The sequence below is a fragment of the Malurus melanocephalus genome, unplaced genomic scaffold (assembly GCF_030028575.1).
Source record: "Malurus melanocephalus ecotype Western Australia unplaced genomic scaffold, MMel_1.1 scaffold_301, whole genome shotgun sequence".
NCBI lineage: Eukaryota > Metazoa > Chordata > Aves > Passeriformes > Maluridae > Malurus > Malurus melanocephalus.
The window spans coordinates 215,544-233,662 of NW_026623533.1; the positions used below are offsets into that span (position 1 = coordinate 215,544).

An 18,119-nucleotide genomic window follows, 5' to 3' on the forward strand; every position below is an offset into this window, starting at 1 on the left:
GCACTTGAGATATACTGGGACTATAACATTTCTTTCTCTATGGATCAACCAATTCCTCTTCTGTTTTTATTAAAATACTTATTTAAGGTAAGGAAAATACTGTTTAGTGGGGGTGTATAACTAGTTGAAGTGAATGTTGAAAATTGATGGTTTGTGATTTGGAATGGCTTTTTTTCACTGTTGTTCTAGCAGTCACAGGGAGCTCTCATTTAGTGCTGCTGAGCATTCCCAGTTTTCCTTCTATTTAAATTGTTGGAAACTCTTTTGAGATCTTAAATCTGCTTTATTGCCTGCTGCTTTGGGTTTAATGTTTTCCCCAGAAGAATTCCCTGAAGCACCTTTAAGTCACCTTTTGGACAGGTATGGTGTGAATTAAAAGCTTTAATCTGTTCATTGGCACACCAATGACAGCAGCAAAAAGCAGATCCTTGGAGGGGACTGCAAGTATAACTTATGAGAATTTTGTCAGTTTTCCAACATTTGCAGCTTAAGGACTTCTTGATGGGTGTATTTGCAGTGAAATTTGTGAGCTTCACTGTAGTTTTCTTCTGCAAACATGAACTTCTACGAACATCAACAGGTCTCTTCAGACACCCCTYGAAGCTTTTAGTAATAATTTTAAGCTTTGTCACATAGACTTTATTTTGTGAAGAGCTGCCTTTTTTTCCCCTTTTCTTTAAATCCGGAGCATACCAGCTGTGTTTTATCCATTGTGTTGCTTGTAGTGGAAGAGAAAATTAAAATAAATCTTCAAGCTTTTGGCTACTTAGGATTTTATAGATCTCTGCTGTGTTTCCCCTCAAGTGTCTCTTTTTCAGACTGAGAAGCCTTATGTTGAGAAGCAGTAGACAGCAGAAGTCAATAGTGTTTGTTGTTTAGGTCTCCTGGCTCCTGCATGGCTCTCCTGAAGATAGATTTGAACCTTAGGTATTTTTGGTCAATTATATAACTTGGTTTTTATATTTTAAATTGCTGCAGTCTTTTTATAAGGGCCTAAAAAGTGATGGCAAGGTGCTGGCAGCAATAAGGAACATACTAAATCCCACTCATTAGATATAAGTACGGAACTATTTCTTTGTACACTTGAAAATGTAGTTCTTGTTTTTTAGGTCTAAGTAGGATGTATTTATGTATGGTGAAATATCTGCAGAACTCAACAAAAATTATGAGACCTCTGTGTGTCACGCAGTACAACTGGTGATACTGGCCAGTAAAAACTATTGCTAGCTGACAAGCTCTAGGTAAAATATTAAAATTACAGAATTTAATGTCGTTAGAGGTATGTTTTCTGCATTTTCTACTAAGTTGCATTCATGTGTTTGTGTTACAGGGTGCACAGTGTCTAGACTGTGAGCAAGTGAGGAAGCCTGTTAGAGCAGTTGTGATGGAGTGGAATGAACTGCCCAAAGGAGAGGACCCAGACTATTATATTGTGACATACCAGCAAGCAGATGCTTTCAATCAAAAAGTATATTTTATCAATCTAAGCAATAAGTTTTTCTATATTATTTAAACTGTAGATAGCAATAATTATTAACACCATATCTTTCTTTGGTTTGTTGATTTTTTAAAAAGTAAAATAGCAAATAAAGTTTGGAAAAAAATGACTAGATTGTAAAATTCATGCAATTTATGTGTACTCTTAAAGTATCCATAAATGTATACTGTAAGAGTACTACTGAATCCAATGTGACTTAAAAAATCCTTGAGTGTCCTGTTGGACAAGGATGGATGATCATATGCTCAAAGTTAAGAATATGAAAGTTCTTCAGGGTCCTTTGGTTTGAAGGAGGAGTAATTTCTTCAGGACACGCACACACACTCTCCCTAGATCTTTGTGGGAGGTCACGGCTCTTATTTTTAGCATAGGATGTTCTGGAATGTAAAGAAAATATGGGGATTTTTATATGAAGCTGTTTGTTATTAATTTCCAGATTAATTTATTTCTAAAAGGCTTTGTTTCAAATGCATTGGTGTTTTACAGTGTGACTGCAGCCCCAAGTTTGGCATGCAGCAATATAAGCTCCTCTTCTAAAAGCTTCATAGGTCACTTATTAATTGCATTTTATTATTTTCACTGTATTCAGAAATTCTTTTAACTTGCAGAATGTAAGAAACACTTCTAAAGGTGAACTGAAACCTGTCAGGACTGCAGTTCTGCTCGAGGAAAATAAGAAGTATGATATTACAATAGAATCCCTAAAAAATGGCCGAATCTTAAGTGTAAAATCATTTAAGACACGTACAACRTAAGTTGAGTAGCACAAAAATACTTTGATATCTTTGTAGTGAGTTTAATACTGAAGATTAAAAAATAGGGGTTCAAATCTTGAGGTTACTCATGTATTTAAAAAACTTATGTATGTTTTCAACTGTAAAGTGTTGCAGGAATAATTTTATATAATGTTTTTGGTTGATGTAACAATTCTAAAATACGGGACTGACTTAAAAGTTTGTGAGATTTTAAAATATTACAGGTTTTGCTATGCCACAGTAATTCTATAAAAGAGCCTTATGAAGAAAGTTAAAGCCTGGAAATTTCATAGCAACACAGGGTCATGGTTTTTTTGTCTCATATAAATTTAAAAAAACCCAAACTATTCTTGTTTCAACTACAGGACAGTCCCTCATTGAAAAGGATTAATGTATATCTTAAAGATCTTAGCATTGGGACTCACAGGGACAGACTTTCAGTTTAAGAATTTGTGAGTTTAGCCACTGAACTTAYAATAGCATTGTTTATAGTTGTAGATCTGCTCATATAGCTGTAAATCTGCTCAGGACCACAAGTCCCTCTGATTACTAGAATGAAGGTGCTTTCCAGTCTTAACTTTGCTCATTAAAATAGTTTCTAGCATTACCGTTGTACACACTGCAAGCTTGTATGAGCTTTGGAATACAGACCAGGCTCTGAATTCAAACAACATAATTGAGAAAAACACGTAGTAAATTGAAAGCATTGCAGCAGCCATCAACTGCTGAAAGAACATTCAGCAAGCTACAGGAAATGATTCTGATGCTAATGTGCTACTGCTCTTAACATCTATTACTTAACTGATATTTTACCAAAATATGTACTTTTACAATTAAAACTCTCCTTAACTGTGCACTTTTATCTCTGGTTGCTTCAGACATAAGTTAACATACCATGACAGTAAAGGACATAATCCCTTCTCAAAAGAAAAAAGTAATAATACTGAAGAAATAAAACTTTGAGTTAATTATTCMTTTGTGGTAAAAACAGTATTTATTTTTTCTTTATCTACTAGGTGGAATTTCAGAGAATGCCATCAAAATATTTGTGACAGCTACTACAGTGTCTTTTGATTGGAGTATGATGATSAAAGAATTTTCAGTTTCTCTTTTAATGAATGGTACTTCTCAGAGAATAAAAAGTCCCAGTGGATTCTTTGTATGGAGAAATTTGACACCTTCCACCATATATACATTTAAGTTTATATTTGAACAATTAAATCTTGAATTTGTAAATGTGTCTCAATCACTGGATATTCAGGCTGAAACAGGTATATATTAGAGTTTCTTGCAGTCACAGTGAATGCAAGTTAGTATTGCATGTTTTCTAGAAGAGTTAAAAGTAAATTGTAAAATCCTCTATTCCACTTTACATATTTTGGTAGATAGGGATGTTATTTCTAGAAAGAGGAAATAAATTGAATGTTAATGACATAGGAAGGTTATTTCTAATTAATATTTCATAGTATTTTAGGAGCAAGGACTCAAATTTGCATGTGCAAATATTTTAAGCTAACTATATTTTTGCAATCTAAAATAGAATCAAGTCAATGTTGAAGTTAAGCCTTGTAATTATTGGAGTGTATGGATTTAATTTGCTGCGTAGTTTCAATGAAAAGGCAAAGAACATCCTGAATTAAGTAAGGATTTGGAGCACTTTCTGCAGTATTCAAGATGATGGGGTTTTCATTGTTGGGTGGCAAGCTTAGCTCTCCTGTTTTGATAGAAGTGCTGTGAGGCAGACAAGATTCTGAGGATATTATGGCTTGGTTGTGCATCTTCATTTCTGTAAATGTGCCACTCTCATAATGCAACTTTAAAATCTTTGAAATTAAATACACACAAGAAAGAATCAAACTTTTAAGGCACTCGGGATTTTAAAGAAGTGTTGATTCATAATTGCTGAATGTTAATGACTTTAAAAAATTGCTATTGTCCTCAAAATGTCTGTGTAATTATAAGGAAGCTTAAACAGCACCGCTGCCACGAGTAATGCAGTGTACCTTCAAAATCCTGTCCTTGTTTGCCTACAGGCACCTGTTCCCAAGGGTGGGTGGCATTCCAGAGCAGCTGCTACCGAATGGGCAGGGAGAGCAAGCCATGGAAGGTGGCACAACAAATCTGTGAAACCTCTCCACAAGGGGCACATCTTCTCGACATAGGGAGTGAAGAAGAAAACAGCTTTGTGTTGTCCTATCTCCAGAAAATTAGTCGAATAATCATGTTATGGACTGGTCTTAATGACCTAAAGGTCAGTGTATTTTATCTTCTTTATTATTACAGATACGGAAGCAGGAGAATTTAGAAATAGATAATCCAATCCTTTCAAATAAAAATTACTAAACAATACATTAGTTATTTGCTTATGTAGTTGCTAATAATTAGAAGAAGAGTAATTCGTTCTTTCTATTTAGAAATACTCAAAGTATTTGGAAGGCCATAGCTGGGGGAAAAAAAAACCCCATAGTGTATACTTAACCTGTAATTTTGTATATGTGTGTGTGTGTGTGTGTGTGTGTATTTCCCGGGGTTATTAATTTGCCTGTAGGTGGTGCTGCATTACCAGATTTTAAATCTCACGCATTAAAATGGATCTCAAAGTCTGGTGTTGGCTTTCTCAGTTTCGACGCCCGTCTGAAATGTTGAGTTTTGAGCTTAGAGAGGTCTGCCCAGTACAGGTGGAGCAATGCAACGTATTTCTTGTGAAATATTTCCCGCTCCTCATATTTGGAATATGAAGACTCTTAATGCCACATCAGCTGTTGCAAAATGAATCAGTGTGGTGTGGCATGCGTGTGATTTGGGAAGAACTACAGACATAAAAGTGTTGGGAGAGCTCTTGGGAAGATGGAGACAGCGTGGCAGAAAAATGTGACCCAGGCTTCTGTGATTTGATTCAGTAAAAACTTATTTTGTACTAGGTATAGAAGGTTGGGAGAAAGCCAGTGTTTTCTGGTTTCAAAAATCAACACTCTGAAATTTAATTTTAATATTGTTTTGGTAAAATTATTTTAAAATTATTTAAAATTTATTTTACTGTGAAAATAATAAAACCAAAGCAAACTTTATGCATAAGAGCAGGAATGGTGACACACCACATGTCAAAGACACACAAAAATTATTTTTTTCAGACTCTATTAAACAATGGGGCTACACAAACAAATCAGAGCAGAATAACATGAAGACTGAGGGAACACAAATCTGCCTAGGTTACAGAAGCACTGTAACAATCCTGGTTAGTAAAGCACCAGGAATATATGTACTTTACATTATTTTGTGAATAAGATTCCAAAGTCACTTCTCAAATTGCTGTAAGTTTTACACCAAGTGAAATTCCTTATAAMCAACTTGATATTTTAGAAGTAAGGTAGTATTTTAAGAGGCTGTCAGAAATAGTTGTCCCATGGAAGCATTACATTTTTGCATGTTGAAAAGAGTACTAGAAAATATTTTTWAAAAAACTCTGATTACACAGAAAAGAGTTGTTTGCCAGTTTGGAATTTGACTGTTAATCAATTGTTTAATCATTACATGCATTTTTATGTTTGTGGGAGTCAGTCAGTTAAATGAACTGACATAATAAAATGCTTGTTTTCCAAGAATTTGTTTCCTAAATATTTGTTCTTAATTAGTGTGCTCAAGTGCTGTCTGAGCATGTTTCAGTCCTAAATGTCATTGTTGTCTTCTGCTTTTATCTTATGAGAACTCCAAATTGTGCTTATACCAAATTGTGCTTAGCTGAGGAGTTCAAATACCATGGAACATAGAGTAAGAGTTGCAGGATTTGTTTGAAATCTGAGATATGAATTGCAGATGCAAATAATTTTGCTTTCTCACTTGTGATTGAAGCAATAGGAATTAAAATTTCTGTTTTCAAGAAGAAATTTCAAAATACTTATTTTTCTCCAAGTCCCCTGGTGCTCGAAATACTTGATGAAAAGAAGTTGAAACTGTAACCTACTCAGAAGATCTCAGCAGCCCTAGGAAACTATCAGTTGTGACACTGAATCAAATTAGCATCTCTGTGAGCAGGATTAGTTCTGTAGCAGTCGTAGTCTCACAGTTTCCCCTTCTTTAACCCTACTTTGATCTGTGTCTGAATTCAAACCCTTCCTGATGAGGGTGAGCATTCTGTGAATGCAGCAGAGACCCTGGAGATACAGGTCACAGCGTGAATGAATGGAGTGCTTTGGTGATACCCTCATGTCCCTCCTGACACTCTGCAGTTCCTCTGGAAGTGGAGAAGGTGCCAAAGACTCTTTACTGAGCTTTCTCTTATGAACTTTGCTATGGAGGTTTGTATCACTGTAGTATCTAATGGTTTCCTGTCCTTGTCATTAATTCTGGTGTCTAGGAAGACCAACATATTAAAAAAAGATATACACTGATCTGTACAGTATTTTTGAAATGGCAGGCTATACACACAAGTTCTTCTGAAAGAAAAGTTCAGGTATTTCATACCATTGAAAGTGTTCTTTGCTCTTCTGGGAAATGAAAGGTATGACAATATTTTATTTCAATTTTTCAACACAACAAATTAATTGAAAAGAAGGCTTATTGTCAACAAATATAATTTTTTATCATTTTCTCAGAGAAATGAAAAAAGAATATTTTTTCCCCTCCCTCTTCCCTCTTCTGAACATCTTTAATAAAAGGATAAACAGCAGAAGTCATGAAATTATGGTGGTACCTCAGCTTTTCTCCACTGAAGTACTTAAAGCATTCAGTTAGGGAGCCTGTGGTCCTACAGTCTGTGTCTTTTAATCTTTTGTAATAGAAGGAATAGGATTCTAAATTGAAACCTTTATTAAAAATATTCCTACAGAATTAATTTGTATAAATGAAGTGCATAAATTCTATGTGTTTAGCAGATATGCTTGCAGTGAGGGAACCTTAATAATTTATAAAGATATCTAAAAATGTATGGTTTTTTATTTCATTTTTTTCAATCTAGGAAGAAGGTCAGCTCTTGTGGACAGATGGCTCTCCTTATCTTCTAAAAGCTGGTATCTCAACCCTGTCAATGATACCAGAAAATCAAACTGACTGCTATGCCCTTCAGAGAGATCCCACTGGCCCAGACTATTTCTTCACAGGATTTTTCTGCTATGTACAGCTACCATATATTTGTGAATATGAATGTAACTATATTTTTTCAATCTTTTGCATTTATTTTTAAAGCCTTGCCTTGATTAAATTTAAAATTATAGATACAAATATAAAAATAAAAATATTTTAATGATTTAATTTTTTTTTTTTTTTGCAATTTTGATGTTCTTTTTCAGTACCTCTGGCACCAGAAGATTTCACATTTAATGTGCACGATGTCACAACAACTGAAGCTCTATTTACATGGAGCAGGGTGGACACGTGGCTTAAGCCAGGCTTTGCACTTGCACTCAAGTACTATTTTGATCAGTGGAAGCCATACATTCTGAATTTGACTGTGAATACAACTCAAACAAGAATTAGGCAGCTGTCTCCAGGCCTTCTCTATAGTTTCTTATTAGCAGCAAGGAGCCCAGAAGGAGAACAGACTATCTTAAGTCCAATTCTGAAGGTAGAAACAAGTAAGTTACAAAAGCAAATAGCTGTAATAATCAGATAATCATATATATTTTTAGTTTCCCTATAATTACATTGTTTTGCGGTTTTATCTGAAAATATAAATAAATCTAAGCATCTTCCAACTCAAATCACTCTGATCCTGTGATTCTGTGAAATTAAGTAATGTATGCCATTTGAGATGGTGTTTCTGAACTGACTGAAATATAAGAAAGGACCTAAATGGGGAAATGGTGTTCTACATGAAGAGCAAAGTGATTCAGAAAAACTTCAGTTGAAGAGTAGGAGTATTCTCTGTATTCACTGTCACTGATACACWGTCAAGGTTGCTTTGTTGGATTTGCTCTGATATTATTTGGCCTGCACATTAGTGCRTATTGTTAGGCTTTCAGGCCCTATTTAAAACAAACAAACAAACAAACACAACAAAACACCCCACAGTTATTGGTGAAAGGTGAGAAATTATTATCCTATTTCTATTCTTAAACTTATTCAACAGGGCCGTTGCATTCCCAGAAGTTAGAGGCTACATATGTTTCATCTGCAGAAATACATTTAGAATGGAAGCTTCCACAGCATTCATCCAGTGCTTCTTTTCATTACTACCTGGTCAGCATGTTGGATACCGAAACCCACATCTGGGAGCAGTTACCAGTTGAGAAAAACAAGACTTCAATGGTTATACGAAATATAAAACCTTATCATCAGTATCAATTATATTTACAGAATGTAGCAGAGAAAGGAACTCTAAGCTGCCATGAGAAGCCAATATTAATCACAACAGGTGATGTATCCATTTTCTAGTTGTTTTATTTCACTAGATAGAGTTTAAATTGAAAATACAAGGCCTAAAGGTATTTTAAAGTCATGTCAGATTGTGGTGGTTGGGATAATCTTCAGAACCTTCCAAAATTGTAAAAGTACCTATCTGCTAATTTATTTATGCATTTTTCTACTTAAAATATATTAGTATGAACTAAAGAAGTGAAAGTCTACTTGATAAATTCTGACTTATAGTGATTTTAATTTCAGTAAAATAAAAACTTTACCATGATTYGTCAATCTTTTAGGGTAGACTTTATTTTTCTAATAATAGATACTATGACTCAGAATGTGAAGTCTTTTTATTCTGTACATATCCAGTGGAATGAAATATTCTTACAAAATGAGTCCCTATTTATTATGAGAAAACAGAAAGTAGAATCTGCCTGTAACAAGTAGTTGACTGCGAACTATTCTAAGAACAAATTAAATGTTAAATAATGATATTTTAAAAGGAAAAACAAACCATCATTGGGAAGTGATTGTAAATTGATAGTAAGTTTGGTACATGGTTTTAGACTAACATATTTTTCTTTGATGAAGCTGTCAGTCCTCCTACAGCTGTTTATATTCACCCAGAGGATGTACAAGAAGAGAGTGTAATCCTTCGCTGGAAGCTGCCACAGGAGTGCCAGGAATCCTACATTCAAGTGAAACCTAATGCAGACATAGGTGAAACTAAAAAGTATTTTTTAAGCAATACAGAAGTATTAAAGGTTGCTGACCTAATTCCTGGAATGGCTTATGAAATAGCAGTGGCAAGTGTGAAAAATGGAACTATGAGCAAACTGAAGAGCATTCAATGCACTTTAAGTAAGACGTTTTTTATTATAATAAACACATCAGTGTCACAATTGTTGCTATCACCTAATAGATTCTGTAGATCAAGTCAATTTGCTAAATAACCAAGGATCAAAACTTAAATATAAAATACAGATCAAATCTTAATTGTTAACAGCAAAGTTAACAATTTTTGCAAAGAGATTGCAGCCTGGGGAAACATATCAGTACCACTGACAACTACGATGGGGACCACAGCTGGAAATCCTGTTCCCATTGGCAGAAGGAACTGGGTGAATCATTGATTTGCACTGAAACAGGAAAATATTGCAATGGTTGAAACAGATAAATTATTTTTGGGATACATTAGTTGTTCTGTGAACTGTGAAAAAAAGATTGCCCGACTATTATTGAGAGGCTGTTAGGAAAGATTTTGAAGTAATAACTGCTGAAAGTAAAGTTTTTGCATTGTTTGTTGGAGCATCTCTCCCATTGATAGGGGAGGATTTATTGAAGGGTTTTAGTTTACCAAAACGTTGAAATCCTTTTGGTGCATATAAAGTTTTGCATATGTGAAAGGAGTGAGCAGGATTCACTTATACAAGTAGCATGTAAAGGCTGCAGCTGTCAGGTGATAGATTTATGAAATGCTGCATTGTCATCTTTTTCTAAATGATTACAGTTTTTTGGAGGGTAGCAGTCTTAGTATTTTCCAGAATTTTTTATATATGATTAGATCTAATACCTCATCCATGATACAGAATTTTAGATGGGATATTTCCCAGCTGTCAGAGCCAACTGTAAGGGAGGAAAATTAAACAAGTCAATGTTGTATCCATCGAATGCATCTCATTCTCCATGGTCATCTCTCTGTTCACATCTACATTTCTGTACACCTTTCCAGCTATCCTGCTTATCTTCTTGGTGCAGCTGTGGTTGAGAAAGTAATTCCAGTAATTAATAGTTTGAAGATCAGCGTCTTTATTGTTTCTGAGCAATGACATGTTTTACTATGGTAGCTATTAATTTGCACTTACCAAGTGTATTTCCTAGAGCTGTTGCTTCAGATGCATTATGTGGTTTTAATTTAATTTATTTTCAACTGATTTAACATGTAGCAATTCTTTTTTTCTTCCAGAACCCAAGCCTGTTCAAATTGTAGTTCCTTWTGGGCTCTATAGTGATGCTGTGGTACTATTTGTTCGCACGCCTGATATCGGAGTATTTGATGGCATTTATGTTACAAGTAAAAAAGGACCTAATGCAGCATTCCTTTTAAAAAGTGATGGTAAAATAACAATTGAAAACCTTACTGCAGGAACAGAATATGATTTCTGTATCTCCACAAAAAGTGGAAAAATGTTGAGCTCCTTTTACTGTTTAAATGGTGTAAAAACATGTGAGTATTTTTAAGTTCTTATAAAATTGCACCCTATAAAATCTTGATTTTTGAACCTTTTAAACTTTATTTTTATTTCAGTGCAATAGAATAGATATGCTATTCCAAAATCATCTTGATGTATCTGTGTAAGCAATTTGTAGTTGTATTAGCACTAATACAACTTTATACAAGACTATAACAATCCCTCGTAATTTCTAAACTTTCTAAACTATTTTTTCTAATATTGTGTATAAAATGTGTAGCAAGCATTTCGAGAATTTAGGCTGTATTGAATTATTGTCCTTATGGGAAACAAAATGCATTTTGACTGCTTGCTTTAAACAAGTAGATGAGTATCAATGGAGTTACTTCTGTACCTTGAAATTGTTAAGATTATTCCTCCTGGTGCATCTTTAAACTAATAGCAAAAGGGTTGAGATTCTCCAGGGTAATAAATTCTTTTACAAAGACATTAAAAAGAACTTTAATAGAAAGGACTCCTTCTAGCAAGGACTTTAAAAATTGAATTTTAGTAGAAATTTAAAAACTGTTTAAAAATATCTGCTGAAATTCTGTTATGACCTTCCTATTTTTATTGAATTTATACTTCCATAAACTTTTCTTTTCCCATCTTATCATTTTCCTTTGAAATTCTTTTTCTGCTCTGTTTCTTTCAGCGTGAAAACGTTATAAAAGAAGAAGTTAAGATAGGATCTAAAGAAGGAAGAAAGGAAAATGAGGGCAAGACAGAAAAAATCTTCCCCAAATAATGAAAGCCTTGAGAGCTCACTTTTCTTAAAAGACAGTTTTAATAAAAAGTTGGGGTTTAATCAATCTTATGACAGCATTTCCTAAGTTTCGTGGGGAAGCACCATACAAAATCTAGTCTTGTTCTAACTTTTTCTGGAGCCCCAAAAATTTGGAAGAAAAAGAATGCTGACACCTCACATGTATACAGTTTTTCCTTAGAAAAAGTGTAAATTTTGCTGCCTTCCAGACAGAAACAGCTGTGATGGGATTGAAAGAGATGTAGAGAAGAGTGGAAACACTCCTGAAATGTGATCTGGATTGTACCTAACAAGACTGTAGTAATTAGGGATTTGTCTAGCCTGATCTACCGAGTTTTGCTGAGCCTTTTGACAAAATTTAGGTACATTCTGACCACTATGGTGGTGCTATTGGAGGGATTAACTTCATCCTGGAGAACTTTCCCATCTAGGAGTGCCAGCTCTGTCCTCRGGGAGAAATGCATATTTAACCTCATGTAATTTTAAGATAAAAAAAAAGAGCAATTTTTTCTGAAATACTGGCAATACCAAATCATTTTTCTTTCTCTGTTCTTTTCCTTCTCTGTTTTGGAATTGCTGTGAGTCTGCAAGCCCAAGGTCAGGTTTTGCCCTTCTGTTKGTCTGTTTCTGATTGTCTTCTCTTTTGTGTCTCTCCAGGAGACACAAAAAAAGTGTTAGATTCCACAGTGCCTGGGATTGAACAGCAATGTTTTTTATATTCTCCTGTAGGTCTGGCAGCTCCCCGGAACATGCGAGAGGGTGACGTTACTGATTCTTCTATACAGCTCGCTTGGAACCGCACTGACGGAGATTTCGAACAGTACAAAGTCACATGTACAAATTGTGCAAGTGCTTTCAAGGTATGCTGTTTAGAGCACCACCTAAACAGCATAAAAAACACTCCTGCTGTTTTTCTATCTTCTATTAAGTAATTGGAGGCTGAATTAAAAGCTTTATTTCTCAAAAAATTAGTTGCATGTGCAGTTTATGTCAGATAAGTGAATTTTGGTTTTCTAGGTCCAGAAGGTCAAGCAAGAAACAGCAACATTTTCCAACCTTAGTCCTGGTAAGATGTACAGTTTTGCAATTCGAACAGAGAAGGAAAGTTTCAGAGACAGTATTTTTGTGACAAAGGAAATAGAGACAGGTATGACCACAGTGTTGTCAAATTCAGCATTTGTTTTACTCCACCTATATCTCTTGCTTTCTTGCTTTTTATTTTTGTCTTAAATGGAGTAATTTAGCCATCTTCATGGTTTCCTCCTTAGCCTCTTTCATTGTTTTTTTTTTTCTTATTCTTTGACTGCAAGGGGGTGTTAAGAATATCTGTAGAATTTCTATGTACAATGAACTTCCACTGTTAACTTCAGTTTTGTTCAGGCAGCTGTAGAGTCTAGTAACTGATACTTGTATGGTGTCTGGCTACAAACACTAGAGAAAACTATTTGTTTGGCCTTCTCTTTAAAGCTTTGTTATTGTCTTCAACCATGACTTTGAACACACTAAAATGTTCAGAACTAAATTGGTTTTATCGTGTTTTCTCATTGGCCTACCCTTACACCGCAAGTAAATTTGGGTTTTTCTACATTTACTTTTCCTTTGGGTTTAGACATTTGATTCTCAGCAGTGCAGTTCTCCTCTATTCTAGTAGTTCTAGCTGGCTGAACCTGGGGACATGGCCTCTCAGGCTATTAGATTTGGCATGCTGCATTTTCCTCTGAGAGGTCACTTATGTGAAAAAAATCAAGCACAGTAGATGAGATTGAAAAGGTTCAGCATATACAACCAAAGATCAGCAATGTTTTGCATCTAAGGAACCACAGAGTTAAAACTGATACAGGAACGATGTAAAATAAAAATTTGTGACAGGACAAATCATGGAAAGACAATTATAGAGCTAGTAAATCATAATTCTCTGACATATCCTTTTCCAGAACTAAGAACATGAAACTAGATAACAGGAAATAGAAAACAAGCAAAAGCAAATGGTTGTTTATTAAATTTGTAGATAAATTGCAGAACTTCTGGCCACAAGATATTTTTTCTGATGATTGTGACCATTGGTTCAAGTGGAGACCAAAGACATTCAAAAAGAAAAATCTGCTGAGATTTACCAAGTAGAAACAAAAATCACATTTGACTCTTGAAATCCATAGGCTGCAAACTGCAGTCTGGGGGACCACTGGAAGGAATTCACTCTGTACAATTCTTGCTTTTTTGGAGACACATGCTTTTGGCCACTTGAATAAAAGATACTGTGCTAGTCAGGACTTAGGTTTCTGCACAGAATGTTACCTCTTATGCTGCCATTTCTCATCTTGAGGAATTATCTGTTTTTGAGGAACTCCACATCACTGATGTCAGTGCTAAGCACCATTACAGAGCAGCAGTTTGGCTCTGAATTTCCTGGATTACAAGTCCCTGTATATGTTACTGCAGTGGCAGTAGTCTCTATGTCCTTGAGATAAGGAAGACCATGACATAATTTTTACAGAGTGCTCATTGCATTCTGATGATGAGAGGCCTGTCATAAAGAAATGTCTTTAAAATGTATTTTTGAATCAATGCATTTTGTTTTATTGTCACACAGTACCAAGTGCAGTTAAATATCTGAACTGTAGCAGAGATTCTCAATCAATAACTGTTACCTGGCCACTAGCCCAAAGTATATTTGATGGATATGTTCTTTCAATAAACAGTAAAGTCTTCAATGAGAAGAAAATGTTACCTTCTGGTGTGAGGTATGATGATTAAATTTAAAACATAACTAACCATAAGCTCAAAGCAGCTGTTTCACTGCATATTTAAAAGAAATAGCCTGTGCTGTTATTTGATGGTTTAGTTGATAGACATTACTATCTCCATGTRTTTTAAGAATTGCTCCTTTTTAACAAATTGCAATTCTCATATGATGTGTCTATATAAAGAAGAGCAAACAAAATACTGCTTCAGGGTGAGTTCCAGTAGAACTTTTATGCCACTCTGGATATTTAATTCAATACTTTAAGGTTTTCTAGTACTGGAATTTACTGTAAGCCATAGTGTAATGCACCCTATTTAAGATTTTATTGTACTAAAGTATTTTTTTACTCACAACGTATAAGCATATGCACATGTGTAAGTATCTATAAAGAATTGAACGTACATACATTTTTAGAATCCTAAAGGACACATTCTCTTCTTTTAATCTTTGTAGAATGCACAAATTTGAACACCTTCTGCCAGGCACTGATTTCTTGATCAATATTGTGACAACCAATGGATTAAAAAGAAGCCGCCCTACCATCCTCAAGATTAGCACCTGTAGGTTCAGTTTGTTAATGACTTTTCATGGTTTCAAATGATTACAGTTGTTTTATTTTTAAGGTGTTGTTTAAGAAAAGATACTGCTTTTTAAATCCATGCATCTTAACCATGTCTGAATTAATGCAAATATGTTTTTCTTTTCAATCTAAACATCTTTGAAAGTGACTAAGTATTTAAAAGCTTTTAAAACACAAACAACTTTCCTTTTCATTTAGTGGGATTTTGCCACTAATTGAAGCAGCAATAATGTTAGAATGATAAAAATTTTTCATAAAAATTGAATTAATAAATGTTGAATTTATTTCTTAGTCTGATTCTAATATATAGAGGTGATTTCAATTAATTTGAAATTATTTTTAAGTACAAAATGAAATATTTTTCTAGACTGARCTATAAGACAATGAATTAAAGCTGTGTATTCTGTAGATGTCAATTTCCTTAAACTTAATATAGATTATTTTAAATCTAATTTTTACATCCTCAGATCCTGATCCACCCTCAGATTTACAGGTGTGGGGACAAGAAGAAAATACCTATTTTTCTTGGAAACTACCCAGAGGAGGATTTGATACGTTTCGGGTGAGATGACAGTAGGAATAAACCAATGCAATTTTTTTTTGTTATTTCTCAATGGAATTATCATTCTGTATGTACTGCAGATTCCACAATAAATATCCATTTTTATAACCCATGTAAGTACTGGCAAAAATACTGCTACTGGAAAAGGTCAGCTAAATACTTCATATTACATAACAATTATAAAAATCGTTTAAAATTATGCTTTTAATGGCTTTCAAGAACTGATTTTTCAGCTAGTGTGAAATAAAGATTATAGGTCAAGGGTTGAATGTAGAATACAATGTAATCTTCTTTCCTTTGCTTTTCAAATTTGTAATGAAAAAATAATTTAACTGAAGTGAAAAATAAAAAATACACTTCATATAGGAGAATCTAAGTTTTGTTTAGAAAGTCACAGAATAATTGTGGATATTTTGGTTGTTTGTTTTTTGGTTTTTAAATATAGCAATTTATTAGACAAAACTGCAAACCTTTGAAACCTCCCATACCCTTCTGGCCTTGGGCAGTAAGTAGTTCAGGGATTTCCTGAGTGATAGGTTGTAATTGGAAATTCATAGAGAAAACCAGGGGCTATTCCTGATTTTTTTATGTTATTTATACTTCACAATTTTGTTATTGTGAAGTTAAAAAAATTACATTTTAACTGTAAAAAAAAAATTACCTGTTAAAAAAATTACATTTCTTTATTTAAAACCTGTTCTTCATTTGGTACTTGAGGTATTACTAATTTATTTCCCTGTTCACCATACCCATCACCCACCGATTTATAAACTGCAATTCTCATCATTTGCTCTTTTACTTCTGTTGTCAAAACCAATCCACAATGGCATCTAAATACTTTGTCTCTGGATGGTGTTTCACTATGGCATGTATCTTGTCTCTCTTGTACCCTGGCTTTTTGTCTTGAATTATCCTTAACATCTCATAGCCACTGAATCAACACACTCATGTGGTCACTAAAACTTTGCGATGTTTTAACTCATCATTTGAGTCAATATGGATTTCTAGGTAAAATCTTTTACTGTTAACTCACTTGGCTGGGATATTCATTAGTACATATCACTATGTGGGACAAAGGACTTTGTTTTAATGGTCTWCATGGTTTGTACCCCAATATGACAGTGTCCAATTATTTTCCTTCTGCTCTCCATGGCTTCAATTACATCCTTACCTAAACCTGAAATCCGAGTAGCCTTAGGATAGTTCCTTGATATTTCTTCTCTCTGCATTAGTATAAAGCTGCATGGATCTCAATGGATCAGAGCAGCCAGTTAACCTCTCACAACACTATTTGCTGGAGCAGTCTGGAGCATATTTACAAATTTTAAAATTAAATTTAATTCTTTTGATAGTGTTTTGAACCAGTTCAGATGCACTTTTGAAGGTGATAATGCTATTTTTACCATCCTGTGGAAAATAATTGTCATCTGTGATATTGATCTTTATGTCACAGTGTTACTGTTCAGTGCCTCATAGAGCAAGCAGCCACATTAGCCAGTGCTTTGTCTGTATAAATGAGCTTATCTTTAAATCTTTAATGAGAAGGGCTTTCACAGACTCGTTGCTTAGTAAGGTGCACCTGCATAAAAGGGATCATTTTACTAATCATTTAAAATTAATTGTCCCTGCTTACCAACTTTCTATACAATATATTGTAGTTTGTAGAGTGAAGAGTGCACAAAAGGTACTTTCCTAACTTATTTATACCAGACTTAAATCTTTAATCTATAGCTTTGCTTCCAGCATCTTGCAGTTCTGTAATTCTAATAGGGTGATGACAGTTTCCAAGATTTTGTTAGTATAAACAGACACTGTGCTGATAAAATAGACAGAGGGGCAGTGGATCATTCCACCCCAGGTGAATAGTGGCTAACCCAGAGTCCTTTCAGGTCACTGCCATCTGTACCTCTCCCTGCAGTTGGAGGAAATGACTTGTGGCAGGACAGGACTCACTATGTAGGCAACTGCAGCCCTTCTTGGTCTCAGAATTAAGAGCTATGCCTGAGAAATCTGTGTGTGTGTGTTGGAGGTGCTTGTCCAGTGCCCTTCTCTGCAGGCATGCAGCATCTGCACCTTGCCTCTCACTAGTGCAGCCAGGAACCAGTCTGCAGGGACAATTTTCTATGTCCACTGAAAGAACTCTTGCAGGAAATTTTCTCACCTTAGAGCTGTCTGGCAGTTCAGAAGGAATTCTCACTACTTCTAGGAGTTAAGTCCCCAAATTTCAGTGTCTTGATATCTCCAGCCCTTTTATTCTCAGCGTCTCTTGAAAAATGACTTTTCAAGGTACAGCAGTGAGCAGAGTTGAGTGACTGATTACTTGGGAGACTTTTCAGAATCTCAGCTCTGAACAATGTATGGGTGGTTTTTTTAGTTGAATGGTTTTAGGTGTTTGAGTTTTTTCCTTTGTTTTGCTTTGGTTTTTGTTTTGTTTTGAGATTTTTTTTGCCTGAAAGGTGGAGAGTTACTTAATTGAACAGTTCGTCAGTACAGCTATGAGACTGAACATTAGGACTACACATTTTTATCTTTYCTCTAAGTGCAAAAACCTATAAGCCTTGTCTTCATTTTGCTTCCTCCATCTCCTTTTAAATATTAGAGTCATTGTATTCACTACTGGGCTATTAAGGAATCTTAGAGTAAGA

The 18,119-nt window shown here is 34.7% G+C and overlaps 1 protein-coding gene across 1 annotated transcript in view; it reads left to right on the forward strand.

Annotated features, from left to right (window-relative positions):
• The first annotated feature begins 39 nt into the window (after positions 1–39).
• PTPRQ (protein tyrosine phosphatase receptor type Q) overlaps positions 40–18,119 on the forward strand; it is a 119,864-nt gene continuing 101,784 nt past the window's right edge. Inside the window, exons 1-15 of the mRNA XM_057377140.1 lie at positions 40–87; positions 1,331–1,468; positions 2,107–2,242; positions 3,270–3,524; positions 4,287–4,504; positions 7,208–7,394; positions 7,539–7,823; positions 8,318–8,602; positions 9,184–9,453; positions 10,559–10,819; positions 12,319–12,449; positions 12,607–12,736; positions 14,180–14,330; positions 14,786–14,892; positions 15,380–15,474. Of these exons, the coding sequence (XP_057233123.1) occupies positions 40–87; positions 1,331–1,468; positions 2,107–2,242; positions 3,270–3,524; positions 4,287–4,504; positions 7,208–7,394; positions 7,539–7,823; positions 8,318–8,602; positions 9,184–9,453; positions 10,559–10,819; positions 12,319–12,449; positions 12,607–12,736; positions 14,180–14,330; positions 14,786–14,892; positions 15,380–15,474 (2,697 nt within the window). The remainder of the gene's footprint in view (positions 88–1,330; positions 1,469–2,106; positions 2,243–3,269; positions 3,525–4,286; positions 4,505–7,207; positions 7,395–7,538; positions 7,824–8,317; positions 8,603–9,183; positions 9,454–10,558; positions 10,820–12,318; positions 12,450–12,606; positions 12,737–14,179; positions 14,331–14,785; positions 14,893–15,379; positions 15,475–18,119) is intronic.